The following is a 22150-nucleotide window of genomic DNA, read 5'->3' on the forward strand; positions in this document are numbered from 1 at the left end:
GTGGGCAGCTTCCTCTGAGAGGTCAGTTCATACTAGAACATATTCTCATCCTCTGTGACCGAGAAAAATCTTCTCACCACTCACAGCTACAGAGACAATTGAGTAGGGAAAGACTTAATACTAATGTGTTTTAGAACCAATTTTCAAGTTATGAATGACACTCTTTCATCCACTTAACACACATATACATACATACATATATATAGACATACCCACATACATATACACACATCATTCCCCCTTCTTAAAAACACTTTAGCTGTTGAATTCAGTCTTAGGAAATCAGTGGTTAACCAATGGGAAGAGTTTGCATTTATAGATATTCAAAACCATAATAAACAGTATCTATATCTAAACAACCTACTAACCAAGTTTTAAAAAAGAAAAGGGGGCAGCTAGATGGCACAGTGGATGAAGCACCAGCCCTGGAGTCAGGAGTACCTGAGTTCAAATCTAGCCTCAGACACTAAACACTTACTAGCTGTGTGACCCTGGGCAAGTCACTTAACCCCAATTGCCTCACCAATTTAAAAAAAGAAAAGAAAAGAAAAGAAAGGATAGGTGACCAAAGGTGGCATTTGCCTTCAGAGTGATAAAATAGCCAGTTGTATACATTATTTCCCTTTTTTCCCCCAGGGCAATTAGGGTTAAGTGACTTGCTCAGGGTCACACAACTAGTAAGTGTCAAGTATCTGAGGTCAGATTTGAACTCAGGTCCTAATGAATCCAGGGCCAGTACATTATCCACTGTGTCACCTAGCTGCCCTACGAATACATTATTTCCCAATAGGTTACTCTGGTTGTACAAAGATCCAGTGCTTATTGTACCGATGGTGGCCTCCACCTGTTTGCTTGGATATCAGGAGTGATATACTCAGTCCCTTGGTTTCAGAACCTTTTGGTAAATAAAGGAGAAAACAGTGGCAATTCTAGCTTCTTTCATGTTTGCTTATTGTCACAATTTTTTAATGGAGAAAATTCTATTAGGATATGTCTATATGATACCAACATACCTAGTTGGAAAGTTAAAAAAAGAAAAAAATGGTTGTTTGGTCTACATGGAGTCCCTCAAGGTTGAATGCCCCCCCCACTTCCCCCCACTTACATTGAATTAACACATTTTATATATTATAATGACACAGCTGCTCATTGAACTAAGAAGCTTATGAATTTTAGGAAAGCTGTCAATAAAACAAGTTCCCAGCTTCTAAATGTCCCTCCTGTTCTTATTGTTCCCAGAAGACTGGGTTTGTTTTTTTGTTTGTTTGTTTGTTTTTTTAAGTGAGGCAATTGGGGTTAAGTGACTTGCCCAGGGTCACACAGCTAGTAAGTGTTAAGTGTCTGAGGCCGGATTTGAACTCAGGTACTCCTGACTCCAGGGCCGGTGCTCTATCCACTGCGCCACCTAGCTGCCCCTGGGTTTGTTTTTAATATTTCTCTTGGTATCCTATGTGCCTAGCACAGTGCATGTGCTTCTACTGTTGCTAGGTTTCTTATGAGGTCTGGGGGTAAGTAGAATCTGATTTCATCTATATATGGAACTCCCACTGCCAATGCAGAACAAACCACACCTGTGTAACTGAAGGCATAAAAGCATTAGCTGGGCACTGAGAGATAATAGTAAGTAAGCATTTCACATTAAACATTTGCTCTGTGCCAGGCACTGGGCTAGGCAATGTAGCTACAAAGAAAAGCAGAAACACAATTGTCTTTGCCCTCATTGAGCTGAACTTCTAATAGGGGAGGCAATGTACAATAGAAATCTATGGATATACAAGATATAGTCAGAGTAAATGAGAGGTAATCTCAGAGGGAAAACTTTATCATTTGGAGACAGTGGGAAGAAGGAGAGCACCTGGAAAGGCTGTGCAAAATCTGTGCAAGATTGTTCTTGAGATCAGTCTTGCGGGAAGTCAGGAGGCAGAGGTAAGGAGGGAGAGAATTGCCAATATGACAATCGGCTTAAAAATGTGGACTTGGGAGATGAAATATTTCATGCTAGGAAAAGCCAAGGAGGCCAGGGTTTCTTAAAAAGACATAAGGTAATCCTTGCATGTGTAAGATTAAGTAAACTTTCTAAATGCTAAAAAATCTGTCATAACACCATTTAAAAGTATTATGCTCCTTAGCTGTTTTTTTTGCTTGTTTATTTTTGGTGGGGCAATGAGAGTTGTGACTTGCCCAGGGTCACACAGCTAGTAAGTGTCAAGTGTCATAGGCCAGATTTAAACTGAGGTCCTCCTGAATCCAGGGCCAGTGTGTTATCCACTGTGCCACCAAGCTGCCCACTATGCTCCTTAGTTTTAAGGCAACCATGCCCTCCAAAAATGGCATGAACAATTTTAACAATTAAAACATGAATTTCTGTCATGGAGAAAGCCTAACTGGAATATAAATCCAGGGTTTGTTGTTGTTGGTTTTGTTTAATTTGGTGCTGAGTTAATGTGGTTTTATTGTCCACACAATTCAAAGCCATCATCCATTTAGTGGCCTACTTTCTACCTCATCCATAGCCAGCAGTAATTTACAGCATTATTCATCTTTACTAGGCAGCCTTCATAAAAGTGATATAGTAGAGGAGGTATGCAGTTGGGAAAAGCTCACACTTGCATTGGACCTTCAAGGATATGGCCCCAGGAAGAAGAGGGTGCTGTTATCTCTATTAATTGGGCAGAGGTGGCCCCAAAGCAACCAAGAGCTGATACAACCACTCCATAAACTAACTCTTTGTTGAGGTTTAAATTGGATTTTCTCAGGACATAGGTCTCATTAATTAAGTGGAAACTGTAACTGCAGACATTCCTTCACCCAAAGCCCCTTGAGCAAGGGAACTTTCATTCATAGATTTTTTTTAAAAGTGCTTTTTTTTTCTTTTTCTCTGCCTCCCTGAGAAGAAATCTATATTATAAGCCTGAAAAGACAGCTACCAAATCTAGTTGCAACTAAGTTACTTAAAATAGCTTTGGAATAAATTGATTTTCTTTCCCATCTCTTTTCTTGCCATTTTTGCAATATTTATCAGAAAGTTCTGAAATTCAGACAAGACCTCACTCATTCTCCTCTTGTTTCTTTCCCAAAGGCCTTTAACCTTCAGCTGTTCAGCTGCCAACATCACTCAATTAATTACTATAGGGAGGTAGTCACCCTGTATTTTGATTATTAGTTGCCTTTTGGGAATGGATTGCTCATAAATAAAGAATACCAATTCCTTGAGAAAATGATGGCATGCTGTATAAGAAGAAGAGAGAGGGTGTCCTCGTGTTGAACAAAATTGGGTTCAACTGTATCTTGGAAGGACATTAAGGCCTCATAACTGTGTTCTTTGCTCCTAAGAACTGAATGTGTCATTCTTGTCACAAACGGACATGTGAAGTACCTTTGAGGGCTGGGTACCTGTCTCAGGAGAAATGATGGTTTTGACGGCGGCTGATATTTTTTTCCTAATCACATGTTAATCAAAGATTTAGTTGGCTTCCCAGCTGAGACCAGTTAACCGAAATCAGGACTTGATTGGCACAGTAGTTTAGGGTAATATGGTCCTTTTCTATTTAAGAAGATTCCTGGTGTCTTAGGTACTTAATCACCTATTTTTGAAAATTCTGTTCATTCATTTAACTAACAAGCACTAAGGGTTTATTAAGTATGTGTTCAGTGCCTATCCTGCGTTTAGTCCGGGGCCCACCACACAGAAGACTCAAGAGATGCTTGCTGACTCAATTTGACTTATTAATATGCTGGACACTGGAGAGATGATGACAACTTTGCAACAGGTTCTGTCATCAAGGAGCTTGCATTCTGGGCAGGAGGAGGGGTGAAAAACATGTACACATATAAGTAAATATCAAGTAATTTGGAAGGGACAAAGGGCATTATGAGCTAGGGGAAAGGGGAAGGAGATCTTGCCAGGTCTTACATAGAGTGAGGTTCTTGAGCTAAGGTTAACAGTTAAGGAATCTAAGAGGTGGTAAAATGACAAGGACTGCATTCCAGCCCTGAGGCACTGCCTGTAACAAAGAAGTATTACAATGGTGAGCAGAGTTAAAGCAGCTTTCTTATCCAAGTCATAATAAGTACATCAGTTGGGTGCAGAAAATGCCCAATATTAAATAGGTTTGACCTACAATCTTCATAGGGTCATAGCTATAGATTTGGGAAGAGATCCTAGAGGGCATCTAGTACAACCCTTTCATTTTATAGGTGAGGAAACTGAGACATGGAGAGGTTAATGACTTATCCAAGGTCACACAGGTAGAAGGTAGCATATCTATGATTCAAACCTAGGGTATTCAATTCAAATTCCCCATTGTCCCCATCCGGCTGGTTGTTTACATAGTTTTATTGGTGTGTCCTTATGTGTAAGGAAAGCTGGCCTGAGAACTACACTTAACTTTGTTTAAAGGACTTCTGCCTGCAAGATCACATTTTCCTACAGTTTGATTTAAAACTGAAATATTGAGACATAGCTAAGGCAAAATTTCTTAGGATCTTCTGTCTGGGTAAAGTTGTCACCCTCAGTCTGAATAGGGATCGGAACTTAAGAGGACAAATTAGTAAGAAAAAAGTGAGTCTACCAGTCATAACTCATTTATATGGAAGATTCATCCCCTTTCTCAGGGACCTCTCAAACAGTCAGGCCTCATAGTCTTCTTCATCTTATTCCACTCATAATTCCATCTTTCTTCTGGCCAACCATTCTCTTTCCTTATTTTTGGGCCAGAGAGTTCAGGAATGTACCATTTGTGGATGTAAGCAATATGGATTTTGACCTAGCTTCCTTGTCCCATTTCCCAATATTGGTATCGCTACATGCTCTGGGAGGGGTATAAAATGTAAGGACTGGTCTAGTTACACCACCAGGGCATTTCAAAGTGGGATTTGAACTGAAGTCTTTGGCACTCCTATTTAAGCACATGGCTGTGATTTGTTCTCTATCACAGAACACCTTTTACCAATCCATAATGTAATCTACTTTAAGAGTGAGCAGCTGTTCTGCCCATAAGCAAGTACCTCTGGATGACACTTATGTTCTTAAAGTACTAGTGAAATGAATTGGCTATAATTTCTAACTCTTCAATACAAGGAAAAACCACAATGAGCATCTGTGGGATCAATTAATCCTATCTATTCCATAAAGTAATACTTCATAACTTAATTGTGGATTTTCCCTTTGCTATGAGGAATTAGCTTTATAAATCTATTTCTTGAAAGGAACTCAGAGGCCAACCAGTCAAACTTCTGTATTTTACAGATGAGGACACTGAGTCAGAGAGGCATTAATTGACTTACCCAAGGTCCCAAGGTAGTCACAAAGACAGAATAAATCTTATATGCACAATATTTTTATATTATTTTAAATGTTAAAATATCTATGATAATTCCAGTCAACATAGTCTAATGAATGAATAAAATGACAGCATTTAGAGTCAGATTACCTGGATTTAAGGTATGCCTCTGGCACAAACTACCTGGGTGAAGGTGAGCAAGTCACTAAACCCCTAATTTCTCCAAGGCAATCCTTTGTGCCTTTAAGTAGCAAACATTAATTTACGTTTGTATTGAAAATTTCCCTACTGGAAAATTTCCAGTGCAAGAATTTATAGATCCTAACCCTTCTGATTCCCCTCCACCAAAAAAAAAAATGTTATGGAATTCTTGAGTAGTTGCATCGAATTTACATTAAAATGAGAGAAACAAATGGCCCATTGTGAATGAATGTGAAACTTTCTTTTGCAATCAGTAACATCTTCCATTTAGTACTAGCAAGCTGTTTCCAAATCAAAGCCAAACAATGACAGTTGTAATAATGGCTCTTTGCTGCTGGCACTTGGCAAGAGAACAGCTCCAAACTGCAAACCTGTCTTATCTCTGGACCTTCTTCCATCAGCTGCACCATGACCTTGACTTCAGGCTCCCAGCCACTCTCTCTCTCTCCTTAGTGGTCACTAAGGCACTTTGTCCTGGGAGCTAAATCAGGGAATGGGCAACTCTCCAAAAAATGATTCATTCTTCTGTTATCCCACCTTTTGGTAATACAGTGATCCCAAGGCCCTGAATTCAATACCTCTACATAGACAGGGCAGCTAGATGGCACAGTGAATAAAGTACAGAGCCTGGACTCGGGAAGACTCATCTTCCTCAGTTAAAATCTGGCCTCAGACACTTACTAGCTATGTGACCCTGGGTAAGTCACTTAACCGTGTTTGCCCCAGTTTCTTCATCTGTAAAATGAGCTGGAGAAGGAAATGACAAACGACTCCAATTTCTTTGCTAAAATAATCCCAGATGGGGTTACAAAAGTCAGACACAACTGAACGTGACACAACCACCACTACCACCACCCACAAATAGGCCACAGACCCTATAATCAGATTAATTCATGGCCTTTTCTAAAACTGATTGACTTCATAACTCAAGGCTTCCCTGATATTCCACTTTCTTTTCTTTTTCTTTTTTTTTTTTGTAGGGCAATGGGTATTAAGTGACTTGCCCAGGGTCACACAGCTACTAAGTGTCAAGTGACTGAGGCCAGATTTAAACCCAGGTCTTCCTGAATCCAAGGCCGTTGCTTTATCCACTGTGCCACCTAGCTGCCCCCAATTCCACTTTCTTCATAACTAAAATAACACTTTCTGGGTCTGCCACTTGGCATAAATGTTTCCTTTGGGATTAAAATGTTCACAGAGGTCATAGGGGACTATATGATTTTCATAAAAATGAATTTGATCAAGGGAAATAGATTATTTGAAAAAAATGTCAAAGTTTTCATTTTGTTTTTGTTTTTTAATAACCCCAAGCTTCTTCCTGCAACAAAGGTGCCATGTTTTTTAATATCAGTCTTCAATCTTCCTTCAGTGATGCTACTTAGAATACTAGAGTCTCATCAACTGCTAATTGGGACAACAGATTTATATTCAAGAAAGGGACTTCAGAAGCCATCTAGCTCCACCCCCTCATTTTGCAGATTACATAAAGTTGAAATGACTGTTCATAGCAAACAAACATCAGAGGTAGGACTTGAGGAACCATGTTAAGAGTGAATTGAAGGACAGTAGAGTGGTGAAAAAAAGAATTACAAAATAATCTTGCCACTTATTGTGACCAACAAGTCACAAGAGATGACAAATAAGGAATTACACAAATGTGTTATAGGACTTGTCGATGGCACAGAAGAAATGAAGAACCCCATTAGATGGACTAGTCATGTGGTCAGAACTAGGAAAAACAGATGGGCAGCTACTTCTCTTAGTGTTCTTGCAATGGTAGAGAACTTCTGGGAGGATATGGAGAAAAGTAACACAGGTTGGACAGGCTAGGAAGGGTTGTTATATCTTTGAAGGAAGTAGCCACATCATTGTTATATATCCTTTGGGGGTATTCTTAAGGAACAAAGAATAAGACTTCATCAAGGTTGCTTAAGTGCAACTCTAGCCAGCCAAGTAGTGAAATGTCTGTTTCATTTTTTTTTTTCAGGGCAATGAGGATTAAGTGACTTGCCCAGGGTCACCCAGCTAGAAAGTGTCAAGTGTCTGAGGACAGATTTGAACTCAGGGTTGGTACTTTATCCACTGTGCCACCTAGTGGCCCCTCATTTTTTTAAAGAATGCAGTTTTATTACCTTTAGATTCATGTAAACTATTATTAGTGAGAAGCCATTTTTAATGAATAGAGAGGCAATATGGATAATAATAATAATAATAGATAGAAAGCTTGCCTCTGAGTTGGGAAAACCTGGGTTCAAGTGACAGCTCTAAATTGTAAAGCCCTTCACAGTGGACTGACCCCAAACTATCTTTCTAGTCTCGTTATAGATTCTTTTCCACACTGTATAATCCAATAAAATCTGAATCTTCCTTCTCACTATTCCTTGCACATGGTGTACCATCTCTTGTCTTCATCCCCTATGTCTCATCACAACAGAATTGTGCATGTGCTCACTCTCTTCCCCCCTCCCTGCCTCTCAATCTCTCTCCCTCCCTCTCTCCTCTCCTCTCTCCTCTCTCCCCCTTTTCCCTCTCTCCTCTCTCTTATACCCTTTCTGTCTCTTTCTCTCCCACCATCAAGCCCTTCCTTCCACATGAAGCCTTCCTCCATATCCTCAATTGTCAATGTTTTAATATCTTCTCTCCCTAAATACCTTGTATTTCATTACTCATTTTTTCTATTTGTTATTCTGTTCTGTTCATGCTTTTCTATAATATTGCTGTCTCTCCCTTTAAAATGTAAGCCCCCCAAAAGTAGACACTGTTTCTTTTTTAAAGTCCCCTGTACCTAGCACATTTACCAGCACAGACTAGATATTTATTAAAGGCTTATTGCTTATTTGGAACAGACTGTGTGACCCTGAGAAAATCACTTTGCTTCTCAATACCTAGGTAACTCTCTAAGATTTTATATTGCAAAGAAGGTGCAGGTGTGCATTGCAAGAAGTTACCTCCTTTAAATATCAGAAGTCCACTTCCACCCCATTGCAGGACTTGCTTATAAATGCCAAGCAAAGAACTGATGGAAAGTTGCATCATCATATACAATGGTGTGCACTTGAAAACAGTTGGTTCCCTTAAAAAGGGAAATATTGCCCTTAATTTGTTTCCACTGTTTGGGAATAATCCCTCTAATCATTACCAGATCAGAGGAAAAATTCATCTTCCACCCTGTGGTTTAAATGATCACAAATTCCAATTCTGTGAAGCTGAATTAATGTGATTCTATTACATAGTAAAAATTAAACACAAGTAAGAGAATGCAGTTTAAATGTCTTTTTTTTCTTTTTAATTTCCTTGGCACTTCAAACTAATTGCATTTATGGAATACTGTAAAGTTGCATCTCTGTGAGAAGCTTTGTGGTCAAAAGTATGATAGAAGGTAAAGCAGAGGAATTGAAGCTTTTAGATATTAAGCCCTCTAAGCCCTTAGCCTGGATGGAGCTTGCTGTAAGAAATGCTGATACTTTGCTAAACTGTAGGCATAGTGATTTGGGTCTCTCTAATCTAGCACAGCTTTGAGTGTAAATGTACAATATCCTATGAGATTAGGAATGATACAGATTTAGCTGTCACTGGAAACACAAGAGAGGTGTGTTTTATTTATCTTGAACCATGTTAAGGTCTTTCACTTTTTAAAAAAATGAAAGATTTTCCGAGCTCACAATAACTTATGTCATATGGAGTTTATGGTTCAAGATGTAAATACTCAAAGCTTGGAGGAGGAGCTGCTACAAGCAGGCCTGTGCTTGAGATGAAATTACTAGGGCAGATATCATGGGAGAGTTGGCTAAAAGCAATGAAAATGATCTAGCAACATGTTCTCTTGATTTCTTGGCCCAGAGTCCCTTTCAGTGTAATAACTGCATTAAAAGGAATTGTTCTTAGAAAACTTGCCTGTGGGAAGAAGAAAGAGATACTTCTACTTGGTCACTTCCAGTGGCTTGGCTATAAAATATCACAGACCAGTAATAGCATCTCAGTAAAATTCTAAGAAATTCTAGGTGAGCTTGGGGGAAACTCTGGATTTCAACAGCTATTTGCCTTTCTCAGAGGGTTTCTTTTCTAGAATGATACAAGCATGTCACCTAAAAATATACCACTTTCTGGTCATATGTAATCAAGTTGGCTGGAGGTGGGGTAGGGATTGATGGCTAGTTCTTTATCATACACCAGTCACTCAGTTCAACGTCATCCTTAAACGCCAAATACGGTGTCTTCAAGTGAAATCTGTTGACTTTTTTTACAGGATGGATTCATTAATCTTCAGTATTTTTCATAATAATTAAAGAAAAGGTAACGTTGCCAGAAAATACAGTTTAAACGTTTCACAAAGAAAGGCACCAAAGGGAAGAGAGGAGAGGAAGGGGAGTATGGACTAGTGGAAAACAAAACGAAATGAACAAAAGAAAACCTTTGGATTTGTAGTGACTTGAGATGCTGATTCTTCTGCTTACCATCTATGTGACACTTAGCCTCTATGTACCTCGGTTTCCATAATCTGTAAAATGAGAAGGTTCCTCCTAGCTCCAAATATTGGAGCCATATAGTCTATAGCATGAGTGCGGGATAGGGATAGAGACTGGACTATGATTTCATTGACACAAGGAACGTCTCTCTTATTGTTTCAGGTCACGGCTTTCTCTGTAGCTTAAAGATTTAGGGTTGCTTAGTGTGGTGAGAGCTTAAGTTGATCACTCGTGTACAATTTGCTGAGAAAATTATCCTCAGTAGCCTTAATGTCTAGATAAATGACTTTTATAATTTCTGATGCTGTTTGTATGGGTTTTTCCCCTATTTGTTATTCAGTTGTTTTGGTCTTGTCCAATTCTCTATAACCCAACTTGGGGTTTTCTTGCCAAAGATACTGGAGTAGTTTTCTGTTTCTCTCTGAAGCTCATTTTGTAGATGAGGAAACTGGGGCCAAGGGGGTTAAGTGACTTGCCCAGGATCACAAAGCTAGTAAGTTTCTGAGGCCAGATTAGAACTCAGGAAGATGTCTTCCTGACTCTAGGGTTAGTACTCTATCACAGTGCCACCTAACTGCCTTCCCTCTATATACATAGATGTTTTAGGCTAGAAGCATATTAGCTTGGGGTAAGTATTTTTATGGTTCTGTTTGGGTGGCTTTCCACAGATAAAGATCATATCTCATTTTAGTAGAAATCATGATGGGTTTCTATAGCTTCTCCTCTTCTACTTACCCTCCACCCCCAATTTAATATAATAATATATTAATATAAATAATATATCAATATAATAACTTAAAGTTGTATTATCATATTATATTATATACAATATAATCCATTATAAAATAGTATATGTTAAGCCATTTTATATTATTGATAATACAATTAATAATTATGTACAGACACACATACATATATACGTACATATAATCTGCTCCAGTCTGTATTCATTCAATATCAGTTCTTTCTTTGGAGGTGGATAATGTGTTTCATCAATAGTCCTTTGGGATTGTCTTGGATCATTATATTGTTGAGAATAGTTAAGTCATTCTCAGTTCTTCATCAAACAACATTTCTGTCTCAGCACAACCTTCTCTTGGTTCTGTTCACCTCACTATACATCAGTTCATAGATTTCTTTCAAGGCCTTTCTGAAATCATCCTGCTTGTCATTTCTTATGAAACAATAATATTCCATCACCATTATATCCCACAGCTTGTTTAGTCATTCCTCACTTGATGGACATTCCTTTGATTTCCAATTATTAGCCACCACAAAAAGCGCTGCTATAAATATTTTTGTACAAATAGGTCTTTTTCTCTTTTTGGGGATGTCTTTGGCATATAAACCTAGCATAGTATTTCTGGATCAAAAGGTAGGCACAGTTTTATAGCCCTTTAGGCATAGTTTCAAATTGCTCTCCAGAATGGTTGGATCTTTTCACAACTCTACCAACAGTAGATTAGTGTCCCAGGTTTCTTTTCCCACATTCCCCCCAACATCCAATATACTCTGGTTTTGTTACATTTGCCGCTCTGACGGCTGTGAAGTGATACTTCAGAGTTGTTTTAATTTTTATTTATTTGATCAATAGTTATCTAGAGCATTTTTTTCATATGATTATAGATAGCTTTGATTTCATTGTCTGAAATCTGCCTGCTTATATCCATTGACTATTTATCAATTGGGAAATGACTTGCATTTTTATAAATTATACTCAGGTCTCTATAGATAAGTGAGAAATTAGGCCTTTATCTAGAAATCTTATGGCAGAAATGTTTCTAACCAAATTTGCAATACACACACACATACACACACACACACACACTGTTACACTCTCAAACTCATTCACTCTCCCATTCCCCTCTCTCTGTTCTCTTTTATCTTCTTTCCTTTTCTCTTTTCTCTTTTTCTTTATCTCTTCTCTTTTTTGTTCTCGCTTTAATTTTCTCTCACTCCTCTCTCTCACTCTCTCTTTTTCTCTCTCTCACACACACTCCTCTCCTTCCCTCCCTCCACAACATACACATAAACACATATACACATGTACTTGCATTGTATACATCAAATTATATAATCTATGAAGATAAATATATGCATTTGTGTGTGAGGAAGCTTTCCTAGAATAGAAAATGGGGGTCTACCCTTGGAAATAGTGATATCTAGTTCAAGTCCTGATTCTGGTACATGAACTCCATGACTGGGCAAATCACCCAAATTCTTGGTGCCCCAGGAAATGCTTTAAGACTCTAATTTGTGGAGGAAATGCCAATCTGCTTAGGCAGAGTGAGTCCCTTCTTCATGAGTTCTCTACATCAATAAAGTCATAAATCTGGTCCAAAATATACAAAAATTAATAAATGGGAATATATTAATATTTATAATAATAGCTAACATGTACCTACTATGTCCCAGGCACTGTACTAAGAGTTTTACAACTACTGTCTCTTTTCATCCCCACAATAACTCTGAGAAGCAGATGCTATCATTGGCTCTGTTTTATACGTGAGGAAACTGAAGCAGACAGTTATTAAGTTAGCTGCCAAGTTCACACAGCTTGTAAGTATCTGAATTTGGATTTGAATTCAGATCCAAGCCTTTCACTTTTTTCACTGTATTACTTCTGTGGATATAGAGATACATACAGACTCTTTTATATATCAATAAGTTGGTCTTTTAAATTGGTGGTGAATAGGCATCTCTTCTACAAAAAAAAGAAATAATTGGTTTTGAACTGCTTATTTACATAATAGGATATGATATCTCTCTCCCATTATTGAATACACACACTTGGAAAGGAACTAGAACCTGTTGCTTAATTAAAAAAAAAAAGTTAAATAAAGTCATGGTAGAGAGAAATAAGAACAAAATAAAACTCTAAAAACTCAAGGAGATGAGTCAAGAATAAGGACAAAGCCTTTTTTTTTTAAATTTTGTTACTCTCTACTTTCTTTTTGTGTTTCTGTCAGCACATCAGGAGTACTTGTCAGGAGTATTATTTTGAACCATGATATAAATTAGGAGAAAAAAGAATTTACCAAGCATGTAGATTCACTTGGAAAATCTCTCATGGGTGCCGCTCCAAATCAGGCATGTGTATATAAGAATGCATATGCATGTGCATATATTTATGCATATGTGTATGCATTTGCTTGTCCATGTGTATATATGTATATATATTGTGTATATATATGTATATGTGTATATGTATATATATTCATATTCATATATATATATATTCATCCATTCCCTCTCCTCCCCCAAGGATCATCTGAATCTTATAATACATTATGTAGTTCTAAGACTGGATCTCCAGAAAAAGGTGAAAAGGATGCATTTCTCCCCCTTAATTCTCTGTTATTTTGACTGCAGACTGTACCGCAGGGACACCAGCAATATCGACAACGACAACCGTGGAAATTCGAAAGAGCAGTGTTATGACAACAGAGATCACCTCAAAAGTGGAAAAGACCCCCACCACTGCCACCCCTGGCAACAACAGCACATGTCCTTCTGCAGAGACTGAGGAAGAGAAGGCCAAGAGGCTCCTGTATTGTTCGCTATGCAAGGTTGCTGTCAACTCGGCCTCCCAGCTGGAGGCACACAACAGCGGTGAGATGTAGCAATTTCTGTTCTGTCTCAACAGCTCTGCAATTATCTGCCTCAGAATAAATTAGATCTTTTTTGTGGCAGGGGACAAAAAGGTGGCAGAAAACGGGCAATTACAGAGGACAAGTTAACTATTAAAGCATAAAAATGACAAGGGGATGTCGCTTACGTAGGGAAGGGGAGGGACGCTAGTGCTTTGCAAAGTTGTATTGTTGTTGTTGTCGTCTTTGTTATTTTGCATAAAATACAACCTATGGAGGTGGTGTGTCATAAAAAGTTACCTGTACATCCTGTACCAACTGTCCTTTGATTTTGAGGGTGTTCTCAAAGGTTTCCTTCTCTTTTGACAACCTACTGATTTTCCCCCATAATGTAACCAATATCATCAACCCTGCTTGTTTCTGAATTATTATTTTATCTTAGTCTGAGTCTATATAGCTTAGAATAATTATAAACAAAGCCAACCTTGATTATTTTAGTTTCCTGGAGACCCACTGAGTTATCTGTAAATGTTAAGGTGGTTTTTGACCTCATATCCTAATAGTCTAGAAATCAATCATTGTCAATATATAAACCAGAGTAGAAAGATCATACCTAAGATTTGTCTCTTCTCTTGCCAACTCCCCAACGCAAAATTCCACTGTACCTCTATCAGTTAGGCAGACAGCAATCAGATTGAATTAATTTATATTACTCTGTGGTTGGCTGATAACTCCCCCCATACACACACACACACACACACACACACACACACAATCTCCTGGAATTCAGATTGAGAGCTGGAAAAGAGCACAGAGGCCATTCAACTCAACCCTATCATTTTTTTTTTAGCATATGAGAAACCAGAGACCCAGCAAGGTTAAATGATTTGCCCAACATTGCATAGATAGGAAGCCTTAGCATTGGGATTTTAATTAAGGTTGTCTATCTCTAGAGAAAGTGATCTTTCTATTGGCAAGTATCAAAGTATCAGAGAGAGAGAGAGAGAGAGAGAGAGAGAGAGAGAGAGAGAGAGTGTGTCTGTGTCTTGGTTCACCCAAATTAATCTCCAGTCATGCCATTATGACACATGGAAATGAACACATATAGGCAGTATGGTGAGATACGCTTTTTTTATTATGACAATGATTTTCTGGGGAAGCAGAGGAGTACAGTGCTTGTTGCAGTGGTTCAGATGTTTCATTCATGTCCAAATTTTTGTAACTCCATTTGGGGTTTTCTTGGCAATGTATTGGAATGATTTGCCATTTTCTTCTCCAGCTCATTTTACAGATGAGGAAATGGAGGCAACCAGGGTTAAGTGACTTACCCAGGGTCACACAGCTAGTAAGTGTATGAGGCCAAATTTGCACTCAAGAAAATAAGTCTTCCTGACTCCAGGCCTGACGCACTACCACTGTGTCATATAGTTGTCCTGTACAGTGGAAAATACGTCAATACAGTGCTAAGTGTTCTGAATTTGGAATCAAAGCATCTGGACTTCAACTCTGCTCTGCCATATATCTAACAAGTCACTTCAAATTTCCTGGTCTTGCCTATTTTATCTGAAAAATAAAAGAATTAAAGAAGATGCCCTCTGAAGGGTTTTCTAGCTCTTAGTTGAAGATTCCGTAATCTGATGAAATATGTTACTTCCATACCCTTCCACCAGAGTCATTTAGAACTGTCTTACACTATGACCTTGAGCCAGTTCCCCATCTCTTTGTGCTGAAGTTTTCCCATATTTTGTTTGTTTGTTTTTTGTTTTTTGGTGAGGCAATTGGGGTTAAGTGACTTGCCCAGGGTTACACAGCTAGTTAAGTGTTAAGTGTCTGAGGTCGGATTTGAACTCAGGTCCTCCTGAATCCAGGGCCAGTGCTCTATCTACTGCACCACCTAGCTGCCCCCAAAGTTTTCCCATATTTGAAAAAGGGGAGGCAATATAGAACAGGTTACCTCTGAGTTTCCCCCTAGCTCTCAACCTATGATTCTATATTTCTTCCCAATAGTTTTTCCTGCCCCATTCCAAAATAATCATTTAGCATACTGCCTTAGATGGTAAGATGGAATCTTCCCAGGCACCACATTTTCTCCATTGTCTTATATAATGGGGTTCTTTGGCCATAATTACAGTGGGAAAGGAATACTCAATGATACTAGTATAAACCCAAGTTTTAATAGAACAACTTTATGCTGACAGAAAGGTGCCAAGCCTATCAGCATATGCCAGCTATTGACTTTGAAAATCTAATGCAGTAATTGCCCAGGGAGACCGATTCTTTTAGCCCTTATCTGCCTTCTGCATGTGACGTTCTATTAGAATTCAGTGAGAGTTCATGGGTTCAGAGGCAAAGATGCACAGAGAAAAGTTGGCCCTGAGTCAAAATCTATACCCTACAGATGCGTGGTGTGTATTTTTGTTGCACCAAAGAGACTGGAAGATTATATAGGAAGTTCAATTATTTCTCAAGAAGACTGAACCATTCACTACCCTAACATGATAACATTAATTTTAGCCAGAAGATCAATTCAGCCAGCCATATTCTGAATAGATAAATAAATAGTGTTCTTTGGGCCTGAAGTTAATTTCTAACGGAAACATGAATCAATCTCCAATTTCCCTTTGCAACATGTGATTCAGAAACAAATAAGAAAAGCGAGTTACTTTAGCTCTGGTTCTTATGATTGAGTGAGCTCGAGATGGGAAGTAACCTTAGTGTAGGGGACTCTGGATGAGGAAATTCCTGATAATGGAGTCTAGCAATTCCCCAGTAATTTACAGTCTTAGAGGGATGAAAAGAGAACTGACAAGTGATTTGTCTGGGAGGTGAGAAATGAATTCAGATTTTCCTGGTCCTAACAACAGTACTCCATACATTCCCCAAGCTGCTCTGGGTGAGAAAGATACAGCACTGACTGTTTCCTGGAGATTTGGGATAAGGCATGGGACCTATCTAGGACTCCCTTATCCTTAAAAGAGAGCCATCAAGGGCAGCTAGGTGGCGCAGTGGATAGAGCACTGGCCCTGGATTCAGGAGGACCTGAATTCAAATCCGGCCTCAGACAATTAACACTTACTAGCTGTGTGACCCTGGGCAAGTCACTTAACCCCAATTGCCTCACCAATAAAAAGAGAGAGAGAGAGAGAGAGAGAGAGAGAGAGAGAGAGAGAGAGAGCCATCCATGAATGAACAAGCATTTATGAAGTACTTATTATGAGCCATGCATTATTCCAAGAATTAAGGATACAAACAATTCTCGCCCTCAAATAGCTGATATGCAACTGAGACAAGATGTCCTCAACTTTTTTCTGAAGGTTTTCAGGAGTGAATGAAAGCTCTTTATTATTGCTAAAACAATTGTAATCTATCAAGGCTACTTCCTTTTCATGGATTCTCTATATTTCATTGATATTTCTTTTACTTTTCATTTATGTTCATTCATTTTGAACTGAAGGAAAATATCATTAATTGAGGCTCTAATAAATTGGAGCCTGTCATAACTTGGGCAGAATCTTGGCTGAAATACTTTAGCATCTTATCTGTGGGGGAAAACAAAACAAAACAAAAACCTTTGCTAACCAAATTTATGATATAAAAAGTCTGGATAACTGGAAAAAGCAGAGAACAAACTGTTTTCAAGTGTTTGGGAAGTGTCTCTGTTTATTTTTAAATAGATATAATGTCAATAAGATCAAATCATGTGTCAGAGACTAACTGAGTGATTCAAGGTAAGTCAGTCAACCTCTTGGTCTCAGTTTCTCCATTAGTAAAATGGAAACAATATCACCTACCTCCAGGTTTATAGTGATGATCAAATAAGATGATGTAGCAAAAATCCTTTGTAAATCTTAAAGTGCTAGAAAATATTAGCTATTATATGTTAATTACAAATCATTTACGTCTGTTTTTTAAAGAAATCCCTTTTCTCCCTGCCTCCCCCCCACAAAATATTTTCCCACACACTTGGAAGACATTTCCTCCTTTTCTTTAAAGGCTGAAATTCTTCTCAACTTTTAAGTCTTAAAAAAAAAAAAGAAACATATTTACATCTCCCAAATGAGAATGATTTTTCCTTCCCTAAAATTCTTCCTTTGGACCTCTCCTTTGCCCATAGCATTCCACTCTGCATTATAATTATCTATCCTAATAGTGGATTATAAATGTCTTGAGAGCAGTGTCTATCATTTTCCATCAGTGTACAGGGCACTTAGTCCAGTTCCAGGCGCATAGTAGGTACTCAATAAATACTAATTGACTGTTGCTTAATCAGTGTCTATTAAATTTTTAAAAATCATGTTATTTTGCATGTAGCAGATTCCTAGAAGTATATTTAACCAATTAGTAAACATTCATTACATACCTACTCTGCGTCTGGTACTATTCTAGGATACTGAGAGTACAAAGACAAAAGAGACTATTTCCTGCCCTCAAGGAACTTTACATTCTGTGAGAGAAAAAAATAATATATGCATCTATAAACACACACACATACATATGCACACACATATAATGCCAAAACATTTAACCTTTGTTGGAAAGGAATTAGAAGCTGAGGAGACTGCGAAAGGGTGCTTTCAAAGTTTAGGACGTGAACTGAGTCTTGAAAGGAGCCAGGCTTTCTAAGGAGTAGCATGAAGAAGAGAAAATATTCTAGGCATAGGAGACCAGCACCATGGGGCACCAAGTGGGGAGATGTAGTATCATGTGGGGGAAAAAGCTAGTATGACTGGAATGTGTTGAATGGAATCATGCTACAATACTATAATAGTGAGAGAGTTGGCCTGATTTCTGCTTCCCATGTTTATTGGGAGGGAAAAAAGAATTTCTTCTTCCTACTTCAAACAGAGTCAGCTCCTGACTCCCCAGATTATTTTTCCACTGACTTTGTGTAACCCATTACCACCATATTTCTTTTCTATGCTTTCTTCCTCGATTAAACTGTAAGTTCCTTGAGATCAGGAAATGTCTTTCCTTTTTCCTGTATTTGTATTTGTAGTCTTTAGCACAGTTCCTGACATATTATAAGTCTTTAATAAATTCTTTATCTAATATTTAATGTAATCTCCCACTCCCATTGGCTGTGTAATCATTTTGTTTTAGGAGACATTCTAAAATAGCAAAGTTTGTCATGAATACTTTAACATCTCCCTTTCTACATGAATTACATGATTCCCATTGTAATAATCAAAAGATTATTAATATTAAACTAAGTGCATTCATTATTAAAATTGTAATTATATTATAATAGCGAGTAGTTTATTAATCACATAGTTCACATTTATAAAGCACTTTCAGGTTTGCAAAGCAATCTCTTCTCCTCAAGGCAGGCAGTTGAAATGTTATTATCCCTTTTTTGTAGATGAGGAAATGGAGGCTTGGCTGGTTAAGGAACTTGCCCACAGTCACAGTAGAGCCTCAATGCCTCTTATGGAACACAATGGTCCAAGTTCCAACTTGTGAGCCAAGAAATGATCTGCTACTTCTGGAATTAATCATGGGACTCTCCTTCCTTCACTGCCTGGGTGTTAATGAGAACCACTCTAATTCCAAGTCATTGGTCATAGTTCCTAGCTGTTGGGACCAAAAGTGTTAGATTTGGAATTTTAGGCCCAGAATTTGAATTCTGACTCTGCTATTTCCCAGCAGCGTGACTGTGAGTAATTTATTTAACCTACCTGGGCCTTACATTCCTCATTTAGAAAATGAGAGCGTTGGACTAGAGGTTCTTTAAGGCAATCTCTTTGGGGACAATAGAGAATTGCTGGGCCTGGAGTCCTGGGAAAGTATTTTAACCTCTATCTGCCTCAGTTTCTTGGTCTACCACTCAGGCTTGCTGTAACAAAAAAATGAGATAATATTTGTAGAAGGCTTTTGGAAACCTTAAAGCACTATATAAACACTAGCTATCATTTTTATTGTTATTGTTGCTGTTGTTCTTAATATGGTATAGTTGTTAGAGTGCTGGGCTTAGAAGTCATATAGATCTGGATTCAGATCCCATGGTCCATACCAAGCCTGTGAATAGCTCAAGTAAATTCTTAGGACTTAAAAGATTCAATCTGACAAGCATTTATTAAGTGCCTATCATATAGGTCTTGAGGCTACAAAAATAAAATTGAAACAATATCCATAAAGAACCTTACAAATTTGCCTTTTCAATATTTAAGCATGTTTACTAAAATCAGAGACAGGTTGTGATCAGCAGCAGCAAAAAGATTTTCCATGCTTGGATTTCCCCCATGTTGCTGATATCCTTTGCTATTCTTTGCTTGTGGTTTCTCCATTTTTTTTTCACTGAGATAAAATAGCTTCTGTCCCTCTGTCATGTACACAAATAAGGAATAGAGACATTTTTCTAGAGGATAAAGCAGAGAAAAATGGAAGTTCATCAGTTGGTCTATACACTAGAATGTAGGAAAGGTATACAGCCCTCTCCTCACTAGCACAGTGACATGGACCAGCCATGGTCTGTCTGTCTGCCTGTGTCATTGGCTGAGATTCAGTCACAGCTGTCACTCTGATTGATTACCTTCTGGAGAGCTGGTAGCTCATCACTTTTGCCCAGTGTTTCGGTAGAAAACATCTATATGTAACCTTTCTTCTGAAGTATGGGTTTTCAACTTTCTTACAATGAAAGGGATGGATGGGAAGGCAGTGGATATCAGTTACTTCAGTGGCCTCCCTTTGTCTTCTCTAGTCTTTTGATAAATACTCCTATAATGCCTTAGTGTGTCCTTGGAATTTGCCTATGTGTTCCTTTTTAGAGATAATCAGTTTGGGGGATTAGATATGAGTAATTTGGAGTCCATTAACTTCATTGTGTGTCACTGCACTCATACTCTGAACAGGGATGAGTTATGGCACATTATTTCTTTTACTTGGTGTTTGTATTTCTGTCCTGTTGTGATAGATGGGGTCATCTTTGTGTACTTTCAGAGACAGAATGTTTTCTTCTTGAGGTCATAGTGACTGCTTTGTGCCTCCTCCTCTTTCCTTTGGCCGGTGAGAGAGGAAATTAGTATTTAGACAGGAATGTTGACAGAAAACCTAGATACTGATCAGGCATAGGAAGGTCTGCCTGACTCCAAGGCCAGTAGTATATACATTATGTCACCTAGATGTCCTTACATGGGAAAGTGAGAAGAGATGCTAGACTCAGGCATCCCATTCCAATAAAGTTGGGAGTCAGGGATCTGTTGCAGGTGCTCTATACCCAGAGAAACAAGTAAATTCACTTGCCAGCAAGGGTAAAGTGATCAAACTTTGATGATCAAGGAAGATTGAGAAAATAATGAAACATTAAAGGCTTAGGGCTGATCAGCAGCGTCATTATCACTGTCATTCATATAGCACCTACTGTATGCCAGGAAGTATGCTAAACACTTTCCAATTATTATTTTATTTGATTCTCATAGCAACCCTGAAAAGTAGGTGCTATAATTATGGTACAATATTATTGCATTATTATTGCAGTAAATTTTATATTTGAGGAAACTGAGACAAACAGAGATTAAGGGATGTACCTAGAATCATAATGCTTATAATTGTCTGAGTCTGGATGGACTGAGGTCCTCCCGAGTTCAGGTCCAGGGATGGATCCACCATGCCAAGCCCCTCTAGACCTCTAGAACTCTGCTAAGAAGTAGCTGGACTCAAAGTAAGCTGATTCAGTTTTACACAGTTCAGGGCCAAATAATCTAAAAGTTTGAATCAATTCTTGAATTTCTTTTCTCCTTTTAGTTACAATATCAGTGGAAACATCTAATCTTCATGACAAAAATTGTTGTTAAGATATCTGAAAGTTGAAAAATATATTTCCTTAAAAATACTCTTTTAAAAAAGGTGATAAGTTTCTCTGATCAAACCACCAAGGCCATTTAACTTAAAACACAACTTACTGGTAGTACTACTTTTCTTATCTGTAAAATGGGTGAAATGAACTCAGAATTCTCTGTCATCTATTATGCCAATAGTCTATGTACCCTACTTGACTCTATTCATTTCCCTTTCTTAGACCTTTCTTTTTCAAGTGTCTGCCATTCATCCTCTCATCACTGAAGAACCAGCCAATGCCAGCACATCAGTTATAATGTCTGTATGTCTTCAACTCTCTTCTGATGAACTGGCCAATCAGAATAGATAGAATCTTTGCATTCTCAGCTCATCTCAGCTCCTGACATCCATTGCCTGATACTAACTGCTTTGCCATTTACTACTTGAGTTACTTCCTTTATCTTTTATTCCCTTATTTCTGGGACAGCAATGTTCTGGATGCTGAAGAATGGCATCAGGGTATTCTCTGGATCACCAAAATTAGATTGTATATAGAAAAAAAGGAGCTCTAATAAGTGACATGGACACAAAGTGTTTTAAGATTTTAGAGCAAGAAGAGGTCAAGGGTCAGTGAATCTTCATGGGTGAGATAACAGTTCAGTTAAGACTTGATTAATGCTTAATACCCTTTGAGTATACAAGCTGAGAATTTTGTCACTCTGGGCATATGGTATGAATCCAACAACATATATTGAACAAGACCTTTCAAATATGCTATTTATAGAAAAGTTCTTTTCCTGACTGTTTATTTAAAGTTAAATCGGCCAAACTTGTGCTA

General features: G+C 38.1%; 1 protein-coding gene across 5 annotated transcripts in view; it reads left to right on the forward strand.

Annotated features, from left to right (window-relative positions):
* Positions 1-22150, forward strand: part of ZNF385D (zinc finger protein 385D) — a 1003837-nt gene that overhangs the window by 967941 nt on the left and 13746 nt on the right. For all 5 annotated transcript variants that reach the window (XM_043968167.1, XM_043968168.1, XM_043968169.1 and 2 more), the window contains one exon: positions 13322-13561. In XM_043968167.1, coding sequence (XP_043824102.1) covers positions 13322-13561 — 240 coding nt within the window. The remainder of the gene's footprint in view (positions 1-13321; positions 13562-22150) is intronic.

This window comes from Dromiciops gliroides, chromosome 5 (genome assembly GCF_019393635.1).
Source record: "Dromiciops gliroides isolate mDroGli1 chromosome 5, mDroGli1.pri, whole genome shotgun sequence".
NCBI classification, from domain to species: Eukaryota; Metazoa; Chordata; class Mammalia; order Microbiotheria; family Microbiotheriidae; genus Dromiciops; species Dromiciops gliroides.